The 18,717-nt window shown below is 40.0% G+C and overlaps 8 protein-coding genes across 9 annotated transcripts; 2 read left to right on the plus strand and 6 right to left on the minus strand.

Annotated features, from left to right (window-relative positions):
* Positions 1-74: 74 nt before the first annotated feature.
* On the plus strand, positions 75-1,840 carry LOC117573290 (transcription factor Ouib-like). Its single transcript, XM_034256392.2, has 4 exons — positions 75-274; positions 329-1,044; positions 1,103-1,348; positions 1,405-1,840. Exons 1-4 carry the CDS (start codon positions 161-163, stop codon positions 1,514-1,516), a joined length of 1,188 nt encoding a protein of 395 aa, XP_034112283.1. The 5' UTR covers positions 75-160; the 3' UTR covers positions 1,517-1,840.
* On the minus strand, positions 1,835-3,336 carry LOC117573291 (transcription factor Ouib). The gene is made up of 4 exons (XM_034256394.2): positions 3,148-3,336; positions 2,548-3,092; positions 2,244-2,489; positions 1,835-2,182 (listed from the first exon to the last, which is right to left on the minus strand). Exons 1-4 carry the CDS (start codon positions 3,259-3,261, stop codon positions 1,969-1,971), a joined length of 1,119 nt encoding a protein of 372 aa, XP_034112285.2. The 5' UTR covers positions 3,262-3,336; the 3' UTR covers positions 1,835-1,968.
* A 146-nt stretch (positions 3,337-3,482) lies between these two features.
* Positions 3,483-5,338, minus strand: LOC127566192 (transcription factor Ouib). 2 transcript variants are annotated; one of them, XM_052008064.1, is made up of 4 exons: positions 5,139-5,338; positions 4,493-4,629; positions 4,167-4,412; positions 3,483-4,111 (listed from the first exon to the last, which is right to left on the minus strand). In XM_052008064.1, exons 1-4 carry the CDS (start codon positions 5,256-5,258, stop codon positions 3,997-3,999), a joined length of 618 nt encoding a protein of 205 aa, XP_051864024.1. In that variant the 5' UTR covers positions 5,259-5,338; the 3' UTR covers positions 3,483-3,996. The 2 variants fall into 2 exon arrangements, with proteins under 2 accessions (XP_051864024.1, XP_051864023.1); XM_052008063.1 differs by having other exon boundaries at positions 4,493-5,082.
* A 101-nt stretch (positions 5,339-5,439) lies between these two features.
* On the minus strand, positions 5,440-6,710 carry LOC117574049 (uncharacterized). Its single transcript, XM_034257650.2, has 2 exons — positions 6,545-6,710; positions 5,440-6,489 (listed from the first exon to the last, which is right to left on the minus strand). The coding sequence occupies exons 1-2, from the start codon at positions 6,564-6,566 to the stop codon at positions 5,567-5,569; spliced, it is 945 nt and encodes a 314-aa protein (XP_034113541.1). The 5' UTR covers positions 6,567-6,710; the 3' UTR covers positions 5,440-5,566.
* A 73-nt stretch (positions 6,711-6,783) lies between these two features.
* Positions 6,784-8,980, minus strand: LOC117574249 (transmembrane protein 216). Its single transcript, XM_034257978.2, has 2 exons — positions 8,194-8,980; positions 6,784-8,071 (listed from the first exon to the last, which is right to left on the minus strand). The coding sequence occupies exons 1-2, from the start codon at positions 8,447-8,449 to the stop codon at positions 7,878-7,880; spliced, it is 450 nt and encodes a 149-aa protein (XP_034113869.1). The 5' UTR covers positions 8,450-8,980; the 3' UTR covers positions 6,784-7,877.
* Positions 7,923-12,172, minus strand: LOC117574250 (uncharacterized). The gene is made up of 3 exons (XM_034257979.2): positions 11,108-12,172; positions 9,451-10,078; positions 7,923-8,071 (listed from the first exon to the last, which is right to left on the minus strand). The coding sequence occupies exons 1-2, from the start codon at positions 11,322-11,324 to the stop codon at positions 9,885-9,887; spliced, it is 411 nt and encodes a 136-aa protein (XP_034113870.1). The 5' UTR covers positions 11,325-12,172; the 3' UTR covers positions 7,923-8,071; positions 9,451-9,884.
* Positions 9,292-13,221, plus strand: LOC117574251 (cyclin-dependent kinases regulatory subunit). The gene is made up of 3 exons (XM_034257980.2): positions 9,292-9,384; positions 12,506-12,741; positions 12,803-13,221. The coding sequence occupies exons 2-3, from the start codon at positions 12,683-12,685 to the stop codon at positions 13,029-13,031; spliced, it is 288 nt and encodes a 95-aa protein (XP_034113871.1). The 5' UTR covers positions 9,292-9,384; positions 12,506-12,682; the 3' UTR covers positions 13,032-13,221.
* On the minus strand, positions 13,166-15,163 carry LOC117574248 (sterol O-acyltransferase 1). Its single transcript, XM_034257975.2, is given in 4 exon segments — positions 13,166-13,398; positions 13,401-13,428; positions 13,430-14,313; positions 14,373-15,163. Coding segments are annotated over 4 exon segments (1,725 nt in total). The 5' UTR covers positions 15,061-15,163; the 3' UTR covers positions 13,166-13,273.
* Between the last annotated feature and the right edge of the window lie 3,554 nt (positions 15,164-18,717).

Raw genomic sequence — 18,717 nt, forward strand, 5'->3', positions numbered from 1 at the left:
TATGCTTACAGTAAGCATTTTGTGTTTTACAACACTGGAATGTGTAGCTTGTCAACGTCAACGTGTGAATGGTACACACTGAAAACACAGCTGGAGTTAAAACAAGAAAAAAAAAACAAATTATCGGACTAAATACTTGTTTATTTCTAAAAATCTCAAAATGCTTAAAAATATGTGCCGAGTGTGTGGCAGATACGCAGCGTACAAGAGATCCATACGCATCTTTGATAACCCAAATATACTTTGGAAGCTGCAAGTTCTCACAGGCATCATTGTAAGTAATCAATTTTTTACAGTTTTGTAAGGTCATTAAAAATAATTTATCCAGTTAGAAAATGTGGAATGTTTACCGGACCTTATATGTATTTGCTGTCAAACGGAGTTACGTGAAGCAATCCGATTTCGTAACCGAGTCTTTGGAGCACAACATGAGCTGCTGGCTGGATTAACAGAGGAGCAGTTGGAACAAATACCCGCGGAATACAAAGAAGCCATATTGGAGTTCAGCCAAAGAGAAACAAATAATGATGACTCGGATGTAGAATCCGCATCTAAGATTATTGATATGCAAGGGGAGCAAGTAGACTTCATCACTGAAGCGGATCACAAAGAGGAGGAAACATTTGAAGAAAACGAGAATTTAAAACAGGATGATTTAATGGAGTACAACATTGTCATAGACGATGAACTAGTCAAGGAGGAGATAGCAGCCGCATCAACAGTAGAAGATGATCAACACGTGGAAATAATAGAGGAGGAACAACCATTTACAATTGTTGTTCAAGAAGAGGGCAGAGATCAGGAAAATGTGAATTATATTTTGCCCGATAGAGAATCGGACGAGGATTGTGCGATGCTAGACCGAGTGCTAAGCGACGAGATTGCAGACACACAGCATGTAAATGCAGTTAAGAAAAAACCAGGACGAAAGCGTGTCGGCAGCCTGATCTTCATTTGCGACGAGTGTGGCAATCATATAACTGGACGAATGGCCTTCGATCTGCATTGCCGGCGACATCGTGGAGACAAGCAATTTGAATGCGAGTGAGTTGATAAACGCTCTTTAATGCAATTGAAGTACTTCATGTTAAATCTTCTTTAGCATTTGTCGCGATCGCTTTTGTACCAACTCGGAGCTGAAGCGCCACATGCGAAGACATACGGGAGAGCGTCCCTTTGCCTGCCAGTATTGCGAGCGTTGTTTCACAGATTATAGCACCAGAGTCAAGCACGAGCGCACGCACACCAATGAGCGACCGTATGGATGCCAAAGTTGTGGCAAGGCCTTCACCACCGCCTATATTCTCAAGAACCACATGCTAATACATTCCGGCGAGCGAGCCTTTAGGTAAGCTCTGTTTGTCAACTGATTTGTAAGCTTATTCTAACTTTTTTCCATTGCAGCTGCGAGTTGTGCAACAAAACATTTATTCGCCAAACGCATCTGGTTACGCATTATAGGTCCAGCGCGCATAAGCGAAACATGGAGCGTCAGCAGCAGGAATTTAAAAGTTGATTACATTGTAGATAGGGCATGGAATCTGTTGTATTAAATATGGACTTTTTGTGGTATTTCGTTTAGCTGTTGTGAATTGCATCTAAGATATAAAGCTAGCAAACCAGAATATGTATTTTTTGTTTGTGTCTTGTAGCTGTAGCTACTCTCGACTCTCATTTTATAAGTATTTTTAATTTTTTAAATGTTTGTCGATTGCGTGTATCTAATTTTTGCGGAATTTAGGCAATATTTCCAAAAAAAAAGTCAAAGAATAGTCCAGTGATAGTATATGATATCAAGACAACGTGTAATATAAATTAACTTTCTTCTTGTGTCATAGAACCGATATCTGAACATACATATATATAGATGCCTCCTAAAAACACTTTATTTATTTATTCTTAGGCATCGAGTTGTGTCTGACACCAAAATACTTAAAGACTAAAAATTGCACAATAATGTTGTTGTTCTTAAGTTACGTCAACAGTAGCTATTAATTGAACCTGTGGATCTTCGTTAGAATCATAAAGTGAGACAATATCAGCTGTCGTTTGTAGTTCATTCGTCTTAAACGGCTGCAGTTGCTCAGCACTGGATTTCTCCAAATTATGCTTGTGGGTATTCGAGCGATAATGTGTTTTTAAGTGCGTTGGACGCGAGAATGCGCGATCGCACAAATCGCATCTGTAAAACGGACAAAATAGCTTTAAGTAATCTTTATATGAGATATAGTTATTGTACATGCCTAAACATCCGTTCTCCAGTATGAACCAGCATATGGTTTTTGAGTATGTAGGAGTTGGTGAAAGTCTTGCCACATTGGTCACATGCAAATGGCCGCTCATTGGTATGGGTTCGTTCGTGACGCAGTCGACCACTATAGTTGACGTAGGTGCGTTCGCAGTAACGACAGGGAAAGTTGCGATCCCCCGTGTGCATCACTAGATGACCTTTAAGCTCGCCGGCTGAGAAAAAACGTGCAGGACACTGCCTAAAAGATGAAGAATATTAATAAATAGTAAAGCTTTTTATTCAATACTTCAGCTTACTCGCATTTAAAGGGTCGAATGCCGCTGTGTTTGCGCAGATGGCGATCAAAGGCAGATTTTCCCGTCACGTTGTTTCCACACTGATCACAGAAGAAAACTGGCAGCTTTTGCTTAGTGCGGGGCTGCTTTAAGATTGTCGCTTTCATTAGACGTGAGCGTGATCGTAATTTTCCCTTTGTGGGTGGCACATAGAGCTCCTCCTCCTCCGACACAGTAAGGTCAAGTCTGTTATCATTTTCGGTCTGGTTTGGGGGCTCCAAATGATCGATGTCGTCGTCAATTGCATTACATTTTGGTTGCTCTACTTTAATTAGCACTTCAACAGGACTTAATGGCGCTTCATCTTCCACATATTGCATCCGACTTCTCGTGCTGCGGCGCATACAAATAACCCTTGTGGATGCTCCAGACTCGGATTCCATTAACTTTGTGGGCTTCCATCGTTTGTGGTTAAGCAAGCAGCGGCGACGAAACTCTATGGCACAGTGCAAATCCTCTAAGCAGCTATTGCAAATCACATCGGGCAAGTCGGGTTTGGACTCCAGCTGTCGTTAAATTAATTCATTAATTAATACATCATTATAATTTTCATTGACTTACAAAAACACCGGTAAGAAGTTTTATTTGGCGCACCAATTTTCGTGCACTCTTCTCAAAGAGTTTGGTTACTTCATTAGTGTCAATAGCACAGATGCGACATATGTTTTGTAGCATTGTGTGCACAAAATATCTTTTAGATAAATGCAATCTTTAACTGTAAACAAAACAGCTATCACCCTCTCACTGAAGCGCCTGGCATTCACCCAGAGACGCCAACAGGTTGTTGCCGCAGTTCAACACTGGCTCAAAAATTGAACAAACTGTTCCCAGTTGCATTCAATCAAAAAGAAAAAAATTTGTTTCTCAAATACCAAAAGACAGTTAGTTAGTTTTATTGTGGGCATATAATTAATTCATTTTAATATACAAACTTGCGCATTAGGAATACAATTTGTTAAACGAAAATGTATAACTATTTCTATTTTCTATCAACTATTATATTTTCTATGTAAATACAAAAAAATAAAAAAAAAAACTTAAAAATTAATACGTCCAATACAAATAAATATATACAAAATATACCTATTAATTAATTTTCGCAGTTTCGTTTTTACAAGAAAGTGTTACTTCTTAATGGGAACACCTTTTGCAATCTGAAGATTGAACAAAATTGAACAAACTGTTCCCTTCAATCAAAACTGAACTGAACAGCTTGACATAAGCTGAATGATTTCTTTGTATTGAACAGTTATTGCTTGACAAAAGCTGAATGATTCTTTGTATTGAACAGTTATTGCTTGACAAAAGCTGAATGATATAAAAAGTGCGTTAAAATTGAAAGAAAATAAAATAATTTAAATTGATTTATACATCTATCTGTATATAGTATTTTAACATTATGTATGCAATCTAAGATATTTCTAATGCATCTTGACGCTTATCGACGTTCAGCTTGTGCGTGTTGGAACGAAAATGAGTGGTAAGATGAGTTTTACGCTGAAAGGAACGATCACAAAGCTCGCATCTGGAAGTCAAAATGAAGCTTATACTCAGAAAATCAATTAAATAATATTACTTGCCTGAAAAGACGTTCACCCGTGTGCACCAGCATATGGTTCTTGAGAATGTAGGCATTGGTGAAAGCCTTTCCGCATTCCGTACACACAAATGGACGCTCATTGGTGTGAAGTCTTTCGTGCTTCAGTCGGCCCATATAGCTGACATATCGGCGATCACAATATCGACATGGATACGGTCGGTCACCAGTGTGGGTGAGACCATGTGATCGCAGTTCAGCTGCCGTCAAGAAACGGGCCTCGCATTTCCTACGCAAATGTATTTCGATATTCCATTAGATCGAGTGTAATTTATGTGCATCTACAATTAAATGTAAATGTAATCTTACTCGCAGCCAAAGGGACGTTCTCCGGTATGTTTGCGTATGTGGCGCTCAAAAGAGGCTTTTGTTTTCACGTGTGTTCCGCACAGCTCGCAAATGTAGATAGCAGTCTCCTGATTCGCTTTTAGGAGTTTCTGGTGAGGCTGCGTGGAATGTTCGATATTTTGTTGGTTAGGAATATGTTTTTCATCACTATCGTCGTCTTCAATGTCTTCGTTGTCGTCTATGTCGTAGGTCTCGATATCTTTATGTACTTGCATCCAATTCAAGTCGAGATGATCGTGCTCCTGAGCTGTTTCATCATTGATCAAATGTTTGTGTATTCTCGTTTCTCTAATTAAAACTTGCACGGTTTGCTGTGGTTCCTCATCTGAATCGCTGTCTAAGTATAGCTCATTGCATTTCTGAGGGATTTTTGGTACAGGGCTTTTTCTTAAACTCTCCTGCTCACTTAAGGACGAATCCTCATTGACTTCAATTGATGGATGCCATTTCTTTTGCGTTTTGATGCAAAGCCGCCGAAAAGCCATGGACAACTTAAGGTCAGCTTGACAGCAAAAGCAAATGGAGATGGGAGCATTTTCTAAAGCACTCAACTAGTAGTTATATTAAAAAATTTGTGTTTGTAACTTTCACTTCCGTTAATAATTACCCGCAATCCAGTTAGCATTTGAATGTGTCCCAGTAACTTCCTGTTGCTCGGTTCAAATAGATTTTTACTTTTATCACAAACATTGCTTTTTCCGCAGATGCGACACATTCTCAGCAGCATATCTCTAAACTGAACACGCCGCACAATATTGTAATTTGAAACTCATCAAAATGCATTTGCATGTAAAATTGTCGTCGAAACAGCTGCGCTGACAGTCACACAAAAGCGGCAACACGCCCACGCACAGAATTTGCCCGCTAAGCTTTTTTTAACGCTTATTCAAAATTCAAAAACGAGTAAATGGTTGTTTGGGGTATTTAAATAACCAATAATTTTATTGCACTGTATATTTTGTTTTGGGAGATTTGTTGTTAATACTACTGCTTGATGATTTTGAGAATTGAACAGATGGCGAAGATCATTATATTCTATGCCTGGGAGCTGTTGTTGTCCTCATATGCCTTGATCTGATTGTGTTTTAGCTGCAAATCCTTGTGGAACAGTATCTCATGACGTAATGAATCCGCCCGTTCGCGCACGATCTTTAGATCCAGTAGTTCCAGACGCCGCTTCTCAATGAGCACACGATAACGATGAAGTTCCAGTTGTCGCTGTCGCAATGTTGGCAAAACGCAGTTGGCACTTCCATTGGATGCTGACTTGTTGCTGTTATTAACCCTGGAGCTATTGCCACCAGCACCAGCAATCGAAGATCCCACTGTCTTTTTATTGCGACGCTTAAACTTTGCATTGTCAGTTGTCGTCGCTGCTGCTGTTTCTGGTTGACTATATGTCGAAGTGCTTTCGTGCACAACTCTGGCTTTGGACATTCTGCCGATCCTCGAGGTTTTCAATAGAGGAATACGCAACTCGATCGATCCAGAACAACACGAGTCGCTGTCATCCGGCATGCATAAGCGATGGGCAAACGTGGGCGCCACTTCACGCACCACAGCTGTTTGATAAGGTGGAAAAAAGCACGTCTCCAATTTGATATCGCCAGCGCGATCTTTAGACGCTTCCTTACTGCTGTGTTGATCCTTGAGCGACCCGTCTGATGGCTTGTAGCGCAGTGCTAAACTGGGTGAGGCCTGAATGCGTAGCCGATCGAACAAACGATGCCAGTAGCCCAATACACGAGCTCTTCGCTTGGATGCCACATCGCTCGTTTCATTTATAGCTTTCTTGTCATCAGTTGAAGCTTTACTTTGACTGGCCTGTTCGTGCTCCAAATTGTCTGGCAATAGGAGACGATAGTTGACAACCGAATCAAAGACTTCCTCCTCTTCCTCGCCCACTTTCCACATCACGCGACGACTGCTGCTCGATTGCGATTCCAAAACATTATGCACTGCAAATGGATATTAAGTTGAGTGAAGTCACGCTCTCAAATAATTAAAACTTACCAGACATTTGTTTCTTCTCCATTGCAAAATAATGATGCAGATGCGTGAGATCTTCTTGGTGTTGAATGTTCAAAATGAAGCCAATGGAAATCTAAAGCAACAAATGTGTGTGTCGTGTATTTTTTCCCTGTTTTTTCTTTATTAAATGTAACAAAACTATTTACCCTATAAGATTGTATACTATAATAGCGAAGCCTACTGCAATGCTATTTAGAGAGAAAAAGTCATGGCTTAATTTTTTTTTTGTTCTTTAATTGGTATTTTTCATCAAGTGTATATAATTTGTCGTAAAATCTTATTTTTGGTTTGTTATAACTAAATTGTGTTACATTTTTTGGTTATTCGACTTTCGACTAGCGCATTTTAAAAATGTATGTTAACATTTTGCATTTCAACAGAAAATTTATATAAATATTATACAATTAAAGTTGTCAACATAAGGTTAGTTCTTTGTAGTTTTAATGGGTTCGCTTGCACTACACCTAATTGATAATTGGATGAGAGGAGGATGATAGCATGAGATTTTCCTTCTGACTAGAGGTTGAAATGAAAGAGAAAGCCTGAATTGGTATCCCCAATGTTGCATTTTGACTAGCATTGGATTTGAATTGCATTGAAATAGCATTGGATTTGCTTTACATAGTGTCTAAGAATAGTGTGTTTTACTTTCGGGTTTGTTCTATTTGGCTTACATTTTCTATTTGGTTTTATGCTAGATTTATATAAAGTACATTTCATTAAAGTACACACATTGCCTTTTGAAATTTCATGAAATATTTCTTTTTAACTGCTTTCGTTTGAACATTAAAATTGTAACTATTGTTTTATTTGTTTTCTTTACTTTGCTTAATATTTGCTTTTTACATTAATATTTTTTAATCTGTCCAAGGAATGAAGATAATTTGTGTTTTGTTTTGATTTCACTTGGACATGTATATAATTTTATGCATTTTATACAAAAAAATTGTCTTACAAATGTGAAAATTATTCAAGTTCATAATTTTTGTTGTTGTTCTCCTTGTTGTTGTTGTAGTTGTCTTGTTATATTGGTTCCAATTGATGCTTAGATGTTAACAAATTTCTTTAATATAAAACCGTTAGAAGTATACATTTACTATACACAAGTAGAGATGCATATATTAATGTATATACTATATATCTATATATATTTGGCTTTGGGGACCATTTCATATCTCAATTCTCATTATTCAATTGTTTAAAGTTTTTATTTTTTATTTTATTATATTGCTAATCTCTGTTTTGGTTTTTTCTTTTAGTTAAGTAAGTAGTTAATGTATAAATGTCTCGTCTTGCAGTTTTTGCTTGTATGTTACTAATCATAAGTTACTGGACGACACAGTGAGAAAACGAAGACAATGGCATACCACACCTCGGTCAAATAGAGCGCGATCTGCAGCGTGCCAAGACAATATTCTAGACGCAGCTTGTAGGTCTGCAAGAGCAGCAGATACGACACGCCCAGAAAGCAGGGGGCGGTCAAAAAGACCGACAGTATGGCAGTCCAACCTATATGCATCGAAACAAAATAGAGAGAGAGAAAGAGAGAAGAGAATGAGAGATTATTTAATGAATATAGAAATACACAACATTGATATTGATAACAACTATAATTAGATATATCTGTCTACCTCGCTCGGCCAGCGTTCCCTTGCGTCCCATTATCAAACGCAACGTTTCTAGCACAATAAAACTTATCATGACGGCCGAGTCCTGGGCTAGCGAGTGGCCAGTATAGCTGAGATTGATCGCTTTCAGCAAGCCCATCGCCATTTCACAGCAGGCAAACATGCCAAAGTAGAAGCTATTCAGGTAGATTAACACCTCGTAGTTCATACTGGGATTTGGCTTCTTTGGCACAAGCGGCGGCGGACGTTTTGGAGGCATTTTAACTAGGTTTTACTTGTAACTAACTCGCGATCTGATTTGCGAACTCAGTGTAGTATCATCATCACTCTGTGGATCCCGGCAATGATCGCACAATGCGCAATGCGATCGTTGCTTACGTTGGGCGCTATATTTTCAGACTGACGACCATAATAATAATGTAGACCTGCTGTGTTGGCCATTGCCTCAGTCGTTGTTGCTCATTTGTTGTTGCATTTCGTTTAAATTGAATTATGTGCTGTTGGTCGTTGCCGCCTTTCGGTGCTTAAAATCTCTTTCACAGCCGCCAGCCGTGTAGCTCAATTCATTTGGTCAGGGATGCCTAACGAATGACCTGCCGAAAACTATATGGAATACACTACTAATTAAGTCCTTGCATGACTGACTGACAAACAGATGGAACTATCGTCTGGAATGGAACTGTATCTGGATGGAAGAAACTACGAGCATGCCATTTGTACACAGTATAACAATTCATCATGGACGCAGTTCTCGAAAGTTTTGACAAGAAGCGGTTTAATTTAAACATTACATGCAGCATATTTTAAAATATTGCTCTTGGTATTCTACGTCTAGCTGGCCTAATCAAAGTAGCCGTTGGTCCCGTATATATTACACTTGAATTAGAAGTGTACATTGCACCGTTGATGAGCAGCGACAACGATGCCAACCGATGCTGCTGAGGTTGCTGCACATAGACAGACTACTTATGCGGCAAGTGTGGTTGTAGTTGCAGTTGTATGTGCATATAATTTTAGATCATTATAGGCGTATAAAAATACACCAACAACGAGCGAGTCCGAGTAGCGATGGCTCGGACAAAAGAATGCGCTCTGAATTCAAATCAAATGCCGCTTTTAATCGAAACGGACGAGTCGCGTCGGATCGCATCGCAGCGCATTAAATTGCGCGCTTGTGTTGTGCAGTGTAATCGTGTAATATATACAACTTATATAAAATAGATATCTATAAAATCTAAAAAGTTTGACGTCTTTACCAACCTCGTTAGAAAAGCGTTTTTTACGGTTTCTTTGTGGATTTTTTGTTGTTTTCCTCTTTGGTGTTTTGGATATTTCCTTCGGGTTGTTGTGGTGTTTATTTTGTGGTGGACTGACTGCAGGAATACGCCAGCGTATTGTTTGGTTGTTCATCTAATATATCGATTCGCATCTATCCTTCAAGTTAAGTGTGTATTTTACGTGGGTTTATGTGAATGATTCCATTTGGCTTAGCCAACGTCAAAGTCGCTCAATTTGAATGAAAACTGCTTGACATAGTTATGCCAAAAGTTGCGTTGTCGTCGTCGTATTATTACAGCCTCAGATGCAACTTCGGGTTCAGCTACAGCGACGACAGCTCCTGGTTGAAGTAATGCTGCCGCTGCTGCTGTTGGCATCTTCGACTTGGGCAACGACGTGGCAACGTTGATCAACTGCTAGGTGTATGTTACGGGTCGACACATTGTACAAATGAATATGCTGGCGTAGACTAGTTCAGTACCTTGGAGGATGATCATTAAGGCACTCAGAAGAATTTCGAGTTTGAGAACAAAAGTTTGAAAACAACACAAATAGATAACAATAGCGAGACTGGGCAGTGTTAATATTACGGATGCGGTCGCTTGCCAGCCTGTGCGTGAAAGAAGAAATCGAGAGAAATGAGACATTAATTAGTATCTATATATGTATATGCCAAGAGAATGTCTACTTAATATTGGCCCTATCCCAACTAATTTCTAAATAAAAACCAGCAAGATTTCATATCGTCCACCTTTATGACATTGTATACATTAATGATTTAATTGTTCAGTTGAATGATTCAGCCCAATTAAATGTGTTATTTCTACAATTGTCTTTGTTTTCATAATGAATTTTATGAAGAGCAAACAATTAATATTTTTTTTTTTTGCAAATTAGAATTACATACTTTGTTTTGCGGTATTTACAATTTTTTAATTTAAAAAACATGAGATTCTCTATAAACGAAAGTTAGTTTCATAATTTTTTAAATTTTTGAGACCTGTAACTTTTGACCATAAAATGTATTAGAACAAATATCAAAATAATCTATACATATCCATGAAAGATAAGATTCAACATTAAATATCATATCTGTTTTTACTTTGAAAGAAATTAATTGATGTGTGTAATAAAAAATTGAACTTGAGTTATTTCATCTGCTGCAATTAAATGATTCAATTGAATAGCAATATTTTTGCTTTCATTTAAGTGATGAAGATGTTCGGTCAGAATTCAACACATAATGAATATGTATAGAAGCACACAAACATATGCAAGATACATATGCAAGCGAAAATTACGCATACGCCATGTTGATAGTGAAAGCGTTTTTAGAATGGGCGAGGTTACGGACTATGAGGGTGAGGGAGGGAGGCATGCTGATACCAACAATGACGACGACATTGTCGCGCCATGGAGACCGCGGCAAATAATTCGAGGATGTCATCATAGCAGCCTCATCCACCTCCAACAGAACAGAAGAGAACAATCAAAGCAGCCTCTACTCAACACTCAACTGTTGAGTTTGTTTGCTCCTATGGCTTACAGCTCATTAAGTAAACAAATACAAAATAGTGGCCACATATGCTTAAAAGTATTCATATATGCGTGGGTCTTTCTTTTTATTCGCTTTACTCACCTCGATCGCTGAGGCTGCTTTTGCGACCAAAGACAATGCGCAGCGTTTCGATGATGCACAGCGAGAGCAAAATGGTTGCCTCACGTGACAGAACGTTTTCGCCGTAATTCAGATTGATTGCCTTTAGCACCCCGACTCCCACTTCAAAGGCGGCGTACATGCCAAAATAGAATGAGTTCAAATACATGAGTATCTCATATATAAGGCTGGCGTTCATGTTGCTTGTGTTGTTGTTGCTGTTCCTTTTACTGTTGTTGTTGTTGGTGTTACTGCTGTCTCAAGTTAGGGCAGCTTGTGTGCCCTACGTTGATTTGTTGTCACCGCAGCGGCAGCTTGAAGCAGCAGCACCGCTCTATTGGAGCGTTGTTCGCTTTTAAAGTTCTTCTTCAGGCAGCAGCAGGTGGCTCACACACACACGCCCATACATGCTTGCATCTATTTGTACGCTTGTGTCAATGTATTTGTATTTGAGGGTGAGCAGGGTTGGGGTTGCTCTTGCCTTACGTTAATGGCGCTCAGCTCTTGGTGTATTTTTAATTATGTCTGCCCATATGTATATTTACTTTATCGCTGCTGCTGCTGTTGTTGTTGCTATTATTGTTCTTCTTGTTGTTGTGGTTACTCGTCTGCCGTTGTCATGGGAGTCTCCTTTCTTCTTGTTGTGGTGGCAATACAATGACTAAATGTCTATATATTTGCCTGTATGCGTGCGTATGTACGTTTGCATTAAATATATGCGTGGATATTGTTGAAAAATAACGATGGCGCTTATATAAATTCCAAATTACTATTTGCTGCTACTTCGCTCTTTCTCATTCTAGCACACACACACATCACAACAACATTGCCGCGTAACTTTTTGACTCACACAAAGAACACAACTACTTCGAAACGAATTGACACTTCATACACACATTACAGTCTCGCTATGGGACCCTATTTGGGTTTTCACGTAAATAAATTACAAATTTTTGGCTTTTACGGTACTATGTTGTACCAAAAGGGGCTGCACATGTGGAGTGTGGCTATACAGCTGTATAGCTGTTACTGCTGCCCTGGACAGCATAACACTGACACCAAAACTGTTATGTAGCCCTGGAAATGTCAGTTGCTTGTTATCGTTAACGTATTTTGCAAAGTCGAGTTATCCACTAAATTGGATATTGTCGATCAAAGTAAATTGTTAAGCAAAAGTAGCGTTAATTACTGTTTGTTTAAGTAAAAAGTTTAATAATTTTAAACAGTTCGATTGTCGATATTCTGTATGGAGTATTTTTGGAGTATTTCGATAATATTTTTTCTTGTCCAAATCAGCATTTGAATTATGCATTTAAATTAACTTAACCTTTATTAATATTTTACGTAATATTTTCAATTATATTTATTATTTGTTTTCAGCTATTAGTCTGACGCTTTTGCGATCGAATACATTACCGCGTTTGTGCTTCATGTTATTAGAGGACAGCATGAGGAGCAGTTTCGCTTGTCTTTGTATTTTTCAACACTGGAATTATCGGTCAACCGCCTCACCACTATCGATAATTTGCGAAAAAACAAAATAAATAGAAAAGAAACATGCCCGCCGATCAAATTCAATATTCTGAGAAGTATTTCGATGACAAATTTGAGTACAGGTAAAGTTAATCATCTGTTGCACGATGGGCAATTGATTAATTCTGTATTTTACATTTGAAGGCATGTTATCCTACCGCCCGATTTGGCCAAACACGTACCCAAGTCCCACCTGATGACGGAGACCGAATGGCGCAATTTGGGTGTCCAGCAAAGTCCCGGTTGGGTGCACTACATGATGCATGCCCCAGAGCCACACGTTATCCTATTTCGCCGCAAGCGTCAGGATGAGGAGGAAACACCAACGTTGCAAACGACCAGCACTACAAACAATGTTAACGTATGCGCTTAGTTCAAACAAAAACAGTTCGTTATAGACAGTATTTGATAAGATTGAGATTTAGCCATCAGTTACCTTGATGTAAAATAGATTTACACTAACATATATGATGATATATTGGTAGCCCTTAGCACTTGCATTTAAAATAGTTCTCATAATGTTTTATTACCTTAAAATAAATGTAAAACATATGTACGCCAAAGTGTACAGATTAAAAGCATAGACTAACAAATTCGTTGGCTCAGCCAAATTGGCTAATGGTAACAACGCCATATCGCTGGCGTTAGATGATCTGACCAACTCTCGTAGCGCAGATGGTCACAGTTCTTTTTCGCATAATACTCCATGGCGTACAGTGAGATCAACATGCCGTTGCCAATATGAGCGAGAACCACAGGAATATATTACCCCAGTGTTTTTGGTGCACTGCGCATAAGAAACACCAGCGCCACGCCCACAACGCCGAAGAACACAAACATAACGGGGAAGAAGACTTGTAGAGCAAATCCCAAAACTTGTTCGTGGACCAACGCCGAGATCATGAACACCAGCAGCGAGGCAGCAACCTTGGAGCCCTTAAAGATGTGGGTATAAACATCGCGGTAAACATATTCGTAGAGCCAATCGTGCACAACCACATTCCAGTTGCGATAGTAGCCGTCGTATGTGTGCGAAGTCCACCAATCCTTGTAGAACATGCGATCGCCGAAGCGCAACAGTTCGGACGTAAAGTTTAGCCACGAATGCAGTATCATATAGAAGCCACAGAGGAAGATTACGGCACTAGGCAGCATCATGCCAAAAAGCTTGACAATCAATTGGGACGCACCCAGTGTTTCCTTGCCAAACTGTCCGAAATGCTCGTGAATATGCCGCTCATGGATGAAGGCATAGAGAAAGGCCACAGCCACAATCTCGAGGAGACGGCTCACCGCAAACTTCCAGCGTATGTGAGCAGTACGTGGATAACTATCGCGATAGATAAGCGTGGGTGCGAACAGGAAGTAGACATAGCAATGCAGAGGCGGAACATAGGGGCGACCACTTCCCGCTGTCTGCGCTGTGTCGCTTTCGTCATCCAACTTTTGCTTGCCCCGCAGTACGCGTTCGGCATTGAAGCGTACGAAAGCGTGCATCTTCATTAGCAGACGCGTGCTCTCGAGGAGTAAGACGCAGGCGCTGACAAAGGGCAGCCGAAACTTCAAGCAGAGCGATGTGGAGACATAGCCAAAGACCAGCTGGGCGCTGATGTACATGATGAGGCAGCTATGGGACCAGAAGCGTTGCAGTGAAGCTGTTCAAGGAAAGAGCAAAGATTAGTAATGGATAAAGGTGATTCTTTAAAATGTTTACCGTGTGCTTGCAGCTTAGCACGCACAAGCGCCCAGCCTTGGAATGCAAAGTAGAGCGCCAGGACAAAGACATGCTCCAGCAGCCAGACACCCATCACCCAATGCAGACGCTTAAGGCCACCACGAAAAGTGCCCAGGCCCAAGTTGATGCGACCCTCCACAAAGTAGTCGTAGAACACAACGTTCAGCAGAAACATGACCAGAATAATGTAGAAGATGTGATAGATGGTGCGCATGTGTTCCACCTGTAGCAGCGCCGTTAAATACGATTCGCGCGCCACAAACACTTTATCCGGCAATTGACGTCGTCTTTGTTTTGGTTGCTCACTTTGTTGTTGTTGGGGCTGTTGTTTTGGTTGCTGTTGCGCTGGCGTCGTTTTCTCATTTTGGACATCCGCTGGCCAATTTTGATTATCAGTGACGTCAGGGTTTGTTGTGACTTGGAGTTTGCGATTGTGCCAAGTGGATGTCGCATTGTTCCCTCTCTCCTTGTGCTTGTCAAAGTGACGAAATTCGTGGGCCCGCAACTCCTGCTGTCGCATGTCCTGCAGCACATCCTCAATCATGCACGAGATCCGCTGATCAAATTCAGCCAGCATTTTCGATTGAAATATTTGCAGTTTGTCGCGCACAAATTGCAATTGCTCGGTGCAGGACTCTCGCCTTGCGCTTGACTCTTCCTTCGCCATGGCCGCGACTTTGTACGACACTTTATCTTTATATAGCGACTATTAATTTCTAATTGTGCTTGACCAGCTGCTCGACCGACGTGCAAATCAACAATGTAAGCAGTGCACTTTGCTGCTGTCTGTTGTTGCCTCTGTAGGCGACTGCACGAGATGATAACGGCTCTCGGGGTCAGAGGCGCAGATGTAGGGGACACAACAATACTGCTTAGCGCATTGCTTGTCAACTACGCCTCTGTCCTTTGCCAAAAAGCGCTCTCTTCAACGCGTGCTCTCTTGGCTCTCTGGCTCTCTTGGTGTCGTCGTCGTGCAAAGTGCGTCGTCGTTGCCGCAGTTGTTGTTGTTGCTGGCGAAATAGTTTAGCTTTAAGTACATTACAATTGTAGAACAAATTATACTGCCTGCTCGCGCCTTAATCGGATCCGATTAGCTGTCAACGGCACTTGAGTCTTAATCAATGCGACTCGCACATGTTCCTATGCCTATGGTACTGATAAGCATTTATTGTTGTTCATTGGCCCCGATGTAAGCGGGTACACTTGCACTCGCCTTCTCAGCATTACATACATAAATATGCATGTGAACAAGTACAATGTTATACTTATGTGTATGAGTAGGTATGTGTCATTTGGCGGGAACATTTTCTCAGTGAACACAAGGTTACTACGTAGTACTACTTTCTGCAAGTGGGAAGGGAATGTTTCACAACCACACTACAGTATGTCAATAAATAAGTGGGTGATTTCCTCAGCGATTCATAAACCCGCGTAGACTATAATTAATGCGTAATACGTTATAGCGCTTTCATCATTAAAATGCTATAATCGCAAATGCATTTCATTTTAAAATGTATTACACATATTTTTTGTGGAATTTACGTAAAATGGAATTCGTGTTTTTATTCAAGAATGCTGCAGAGCCAAACAAAAAAAATATTTTTTCTGGATAGCTAATTTGCGGTAACTCCAATTTTCCAACGACCACTAAAATGTCGAAAATTCGAAAGTTTCGTAAAAAAAATAAATTACCAAAAATTGATATTTTGTGCCGCACAGAATTTGAGCCAAAATGTTGCAGGACTTATCGTTCTGTTTATTTGTGTGTGTGCGAGTATGTGTGCCATATTTAATTGCAAATATTTATGTATGCACACATATAAAAAAAAAACAAATACGCACACATAAACCAAATGTTTTGATAACGAAAAATGAGCTAAAATTAAAGCTCATGGCTAAAACGTCCTCGCAGGATGCATGTTAATGTGAGTGTGTATTTGTCTATGCGATGCGTGCGTGTGAGTGTGTGCGTGTGCGAGAGCGTTTTGTATGTGGTTGTGTGGAAAATATTATTAATGCTGTGCAGACGCAATAACCAAAAATATTTATTATTTATGCGGAATAAACAGCCAGCGGTAGCAGAGCACACAAAATATGAAATTAATGCAAAAATGACAAAAGCAGCGCTCAAAAGAGAGAGCCCAAAATAAAGAGCCTATATGTATTGTATATATGTATGTACGTTCTATATGAATATGGGAATAATGAATGCCGCTAGCTCAACTACAGCAAAACATAAAAGTCAAACTCAGGCCCAGCGAAATATTCATAAAGAGCAGCAAAAACGAGCTAACATTATGCAGGGAGATCTGCCAGATATCACCACATATAAAAAGGCATTTTTATTGCCCCCAAAAAAGAAAGACAGTGAAAGCAGGACAACGAACAGCAAAAACAAAAACTAAAAGAGAAACGGGAGAAAAAAATAGCAACAAAAATAATATGCGACCGCATAAAAATCTATATAATTCATAAACCCACACACAAACACAACGACAAAAGCAGGAACAAACACGTACGCCGCGCTTGGCGGCCATATTGGGTCATAAAAAGCATGCACACACACACATTGTGAGGAAAGTATAAAAGCCTGACCACAGACCAACAACAAGAACAGCAACAGCAACACCAACAACAACAACAGCAACTTGGGAGCAAAAGTGACAGCCGCAGCAGAAAAAATTTTATGACGCAAAACTTTGTGAAGCAGAAACATATAAAAAGTGTTGCATATTTTCAGGCGGCAACATAGAAAATTGTCCCATAGCTGTCTGCATGTGTGTGAGTAAGGTTGTATGTGTGTACAAGTGTATGTGCCACTTTCATGGTGAGCTTTTGTTGTTTTATAGGCGCACAGCGTTGTGTTGTGTTGCGGAAAGGAGAAGAGAAAAAATGGCGCAGTTTTGTAATTTGCTAAAAAGGCACATAAAAAGCAGTCGCAAAGCCAGCGAAATGTACATAAGCCACAAATAATGTGCGTCCATTACAAGTCTGTGCACTGTTAGCAAAATGTAATGCGTTAGAAAATAAATTTATTAGGCTTAAAACAAAAATTTTCTGCTTTAAACACAGCATTTAAAATGAGTTAGAAATTTACAAAGATGACTGTAATAACAAATAGGTTGCGCTCCTAAAAGTAGGTAACACAAATTAGGGAAATTGAGGGAAATTTTGAATAACTCTCGACACTCATTAAATGTTGTTGATTCGAAAAGTAATTTCGCTATTCATAAAGCTACTTACTGTTTTAATGATAAAGATTTCAAAAAAATGTTGTACCATAAAATTTTTAATATTATTTGCCACAAAAGTATGCTAAAAAAAGTGCATTTGGAGTTCATTTTGACAGAAATTTTAATGTAGTTTAAAGTTTCATTTAGTTTTATTGTCTAAATTTATATCATAAAGTCTCGCTAATTGCAATTTCTCTCAGCGTATGGATTCACAGTTGGCACGTTCTAAGCAGTGTTTTGCAAAGGGGCCACCAGGATTCGCTGTGTTCCATTTTGGCAAACGTTATTAGCGTCTAACACATGGCCAACTCAGCGGCGCTGACTGGGGGGCGTAAAGGGCGTGTCCCAGCGCACGTTTGAAAAATAAAATAAAGCTGCTGCGCCTGCCAACCAAACCTTCGCCCCCAGCCTCTAACTCGCCCCCGTTATCCTCGAACTCGAACCCTAGCCAAGATCCAAGAATGTCTCGCCGTCGACAACAGCGTCGCAGTGCTGCACAGTGGGCTCATAAAAATATGCTTGAAATTGGTTTGCCATGTGAAGAAAACAAACGAAATAGCAGCAAAAAGCAGTCAAGAGATAAGTGCGAGTACTCGGCTATGTGATACCCTTTAGACAGATATTATGAATGAAAATTAAAGAAGAACAAGGTGCAAAAATTTGTGATTATGCCAACGAATTAAATATGCTCAAGCGAACCTTTTACTCAGCGTACAGGGTATATAAAACAAAACTCTTAGTAACATTTAATGTCATCAGCGACATCAAGAACGGGATATGTCGCGGCAGGCGCAGGCCATGTGCTCCATGGACCACGCTCCACTGAGCAGGAGTTGAAGACAGAGCAGAAGCTTATAAGCAAAGCAGAGGCGGTGACGAAGACGACGACGACGACGACTCTGCGAAGTGGAGCGAGGAGCAGAGAGTGAGTGGCGAAGACGACGACTCGTTCGCTTTTGATTGTTTTGCAAACAAGGCGAAAGCGAAACAACCAACCACCCGCACGAACACTAATACACACACACATTTACTTGCACACACACACACACACACACACAGAGAGAGACTTTTTGCGTTCTTTTTTTGGCTGC

This window comes from Drosophila albomicans, chromosome 2R (assembly GCF_009650485.2).
Source record: "Drosophila albomicans strain 15112-1751.03 chromosome 2R, ASM965048v2, whole genome shotgun sequence".
Taxonomy (NCBI): domain Eukaryota; kingdom Metazoa; phylum Arthropoda; class Insecta; order Diptera; family Drosophilidae; genus Drosophila; species Drosophila albomicans.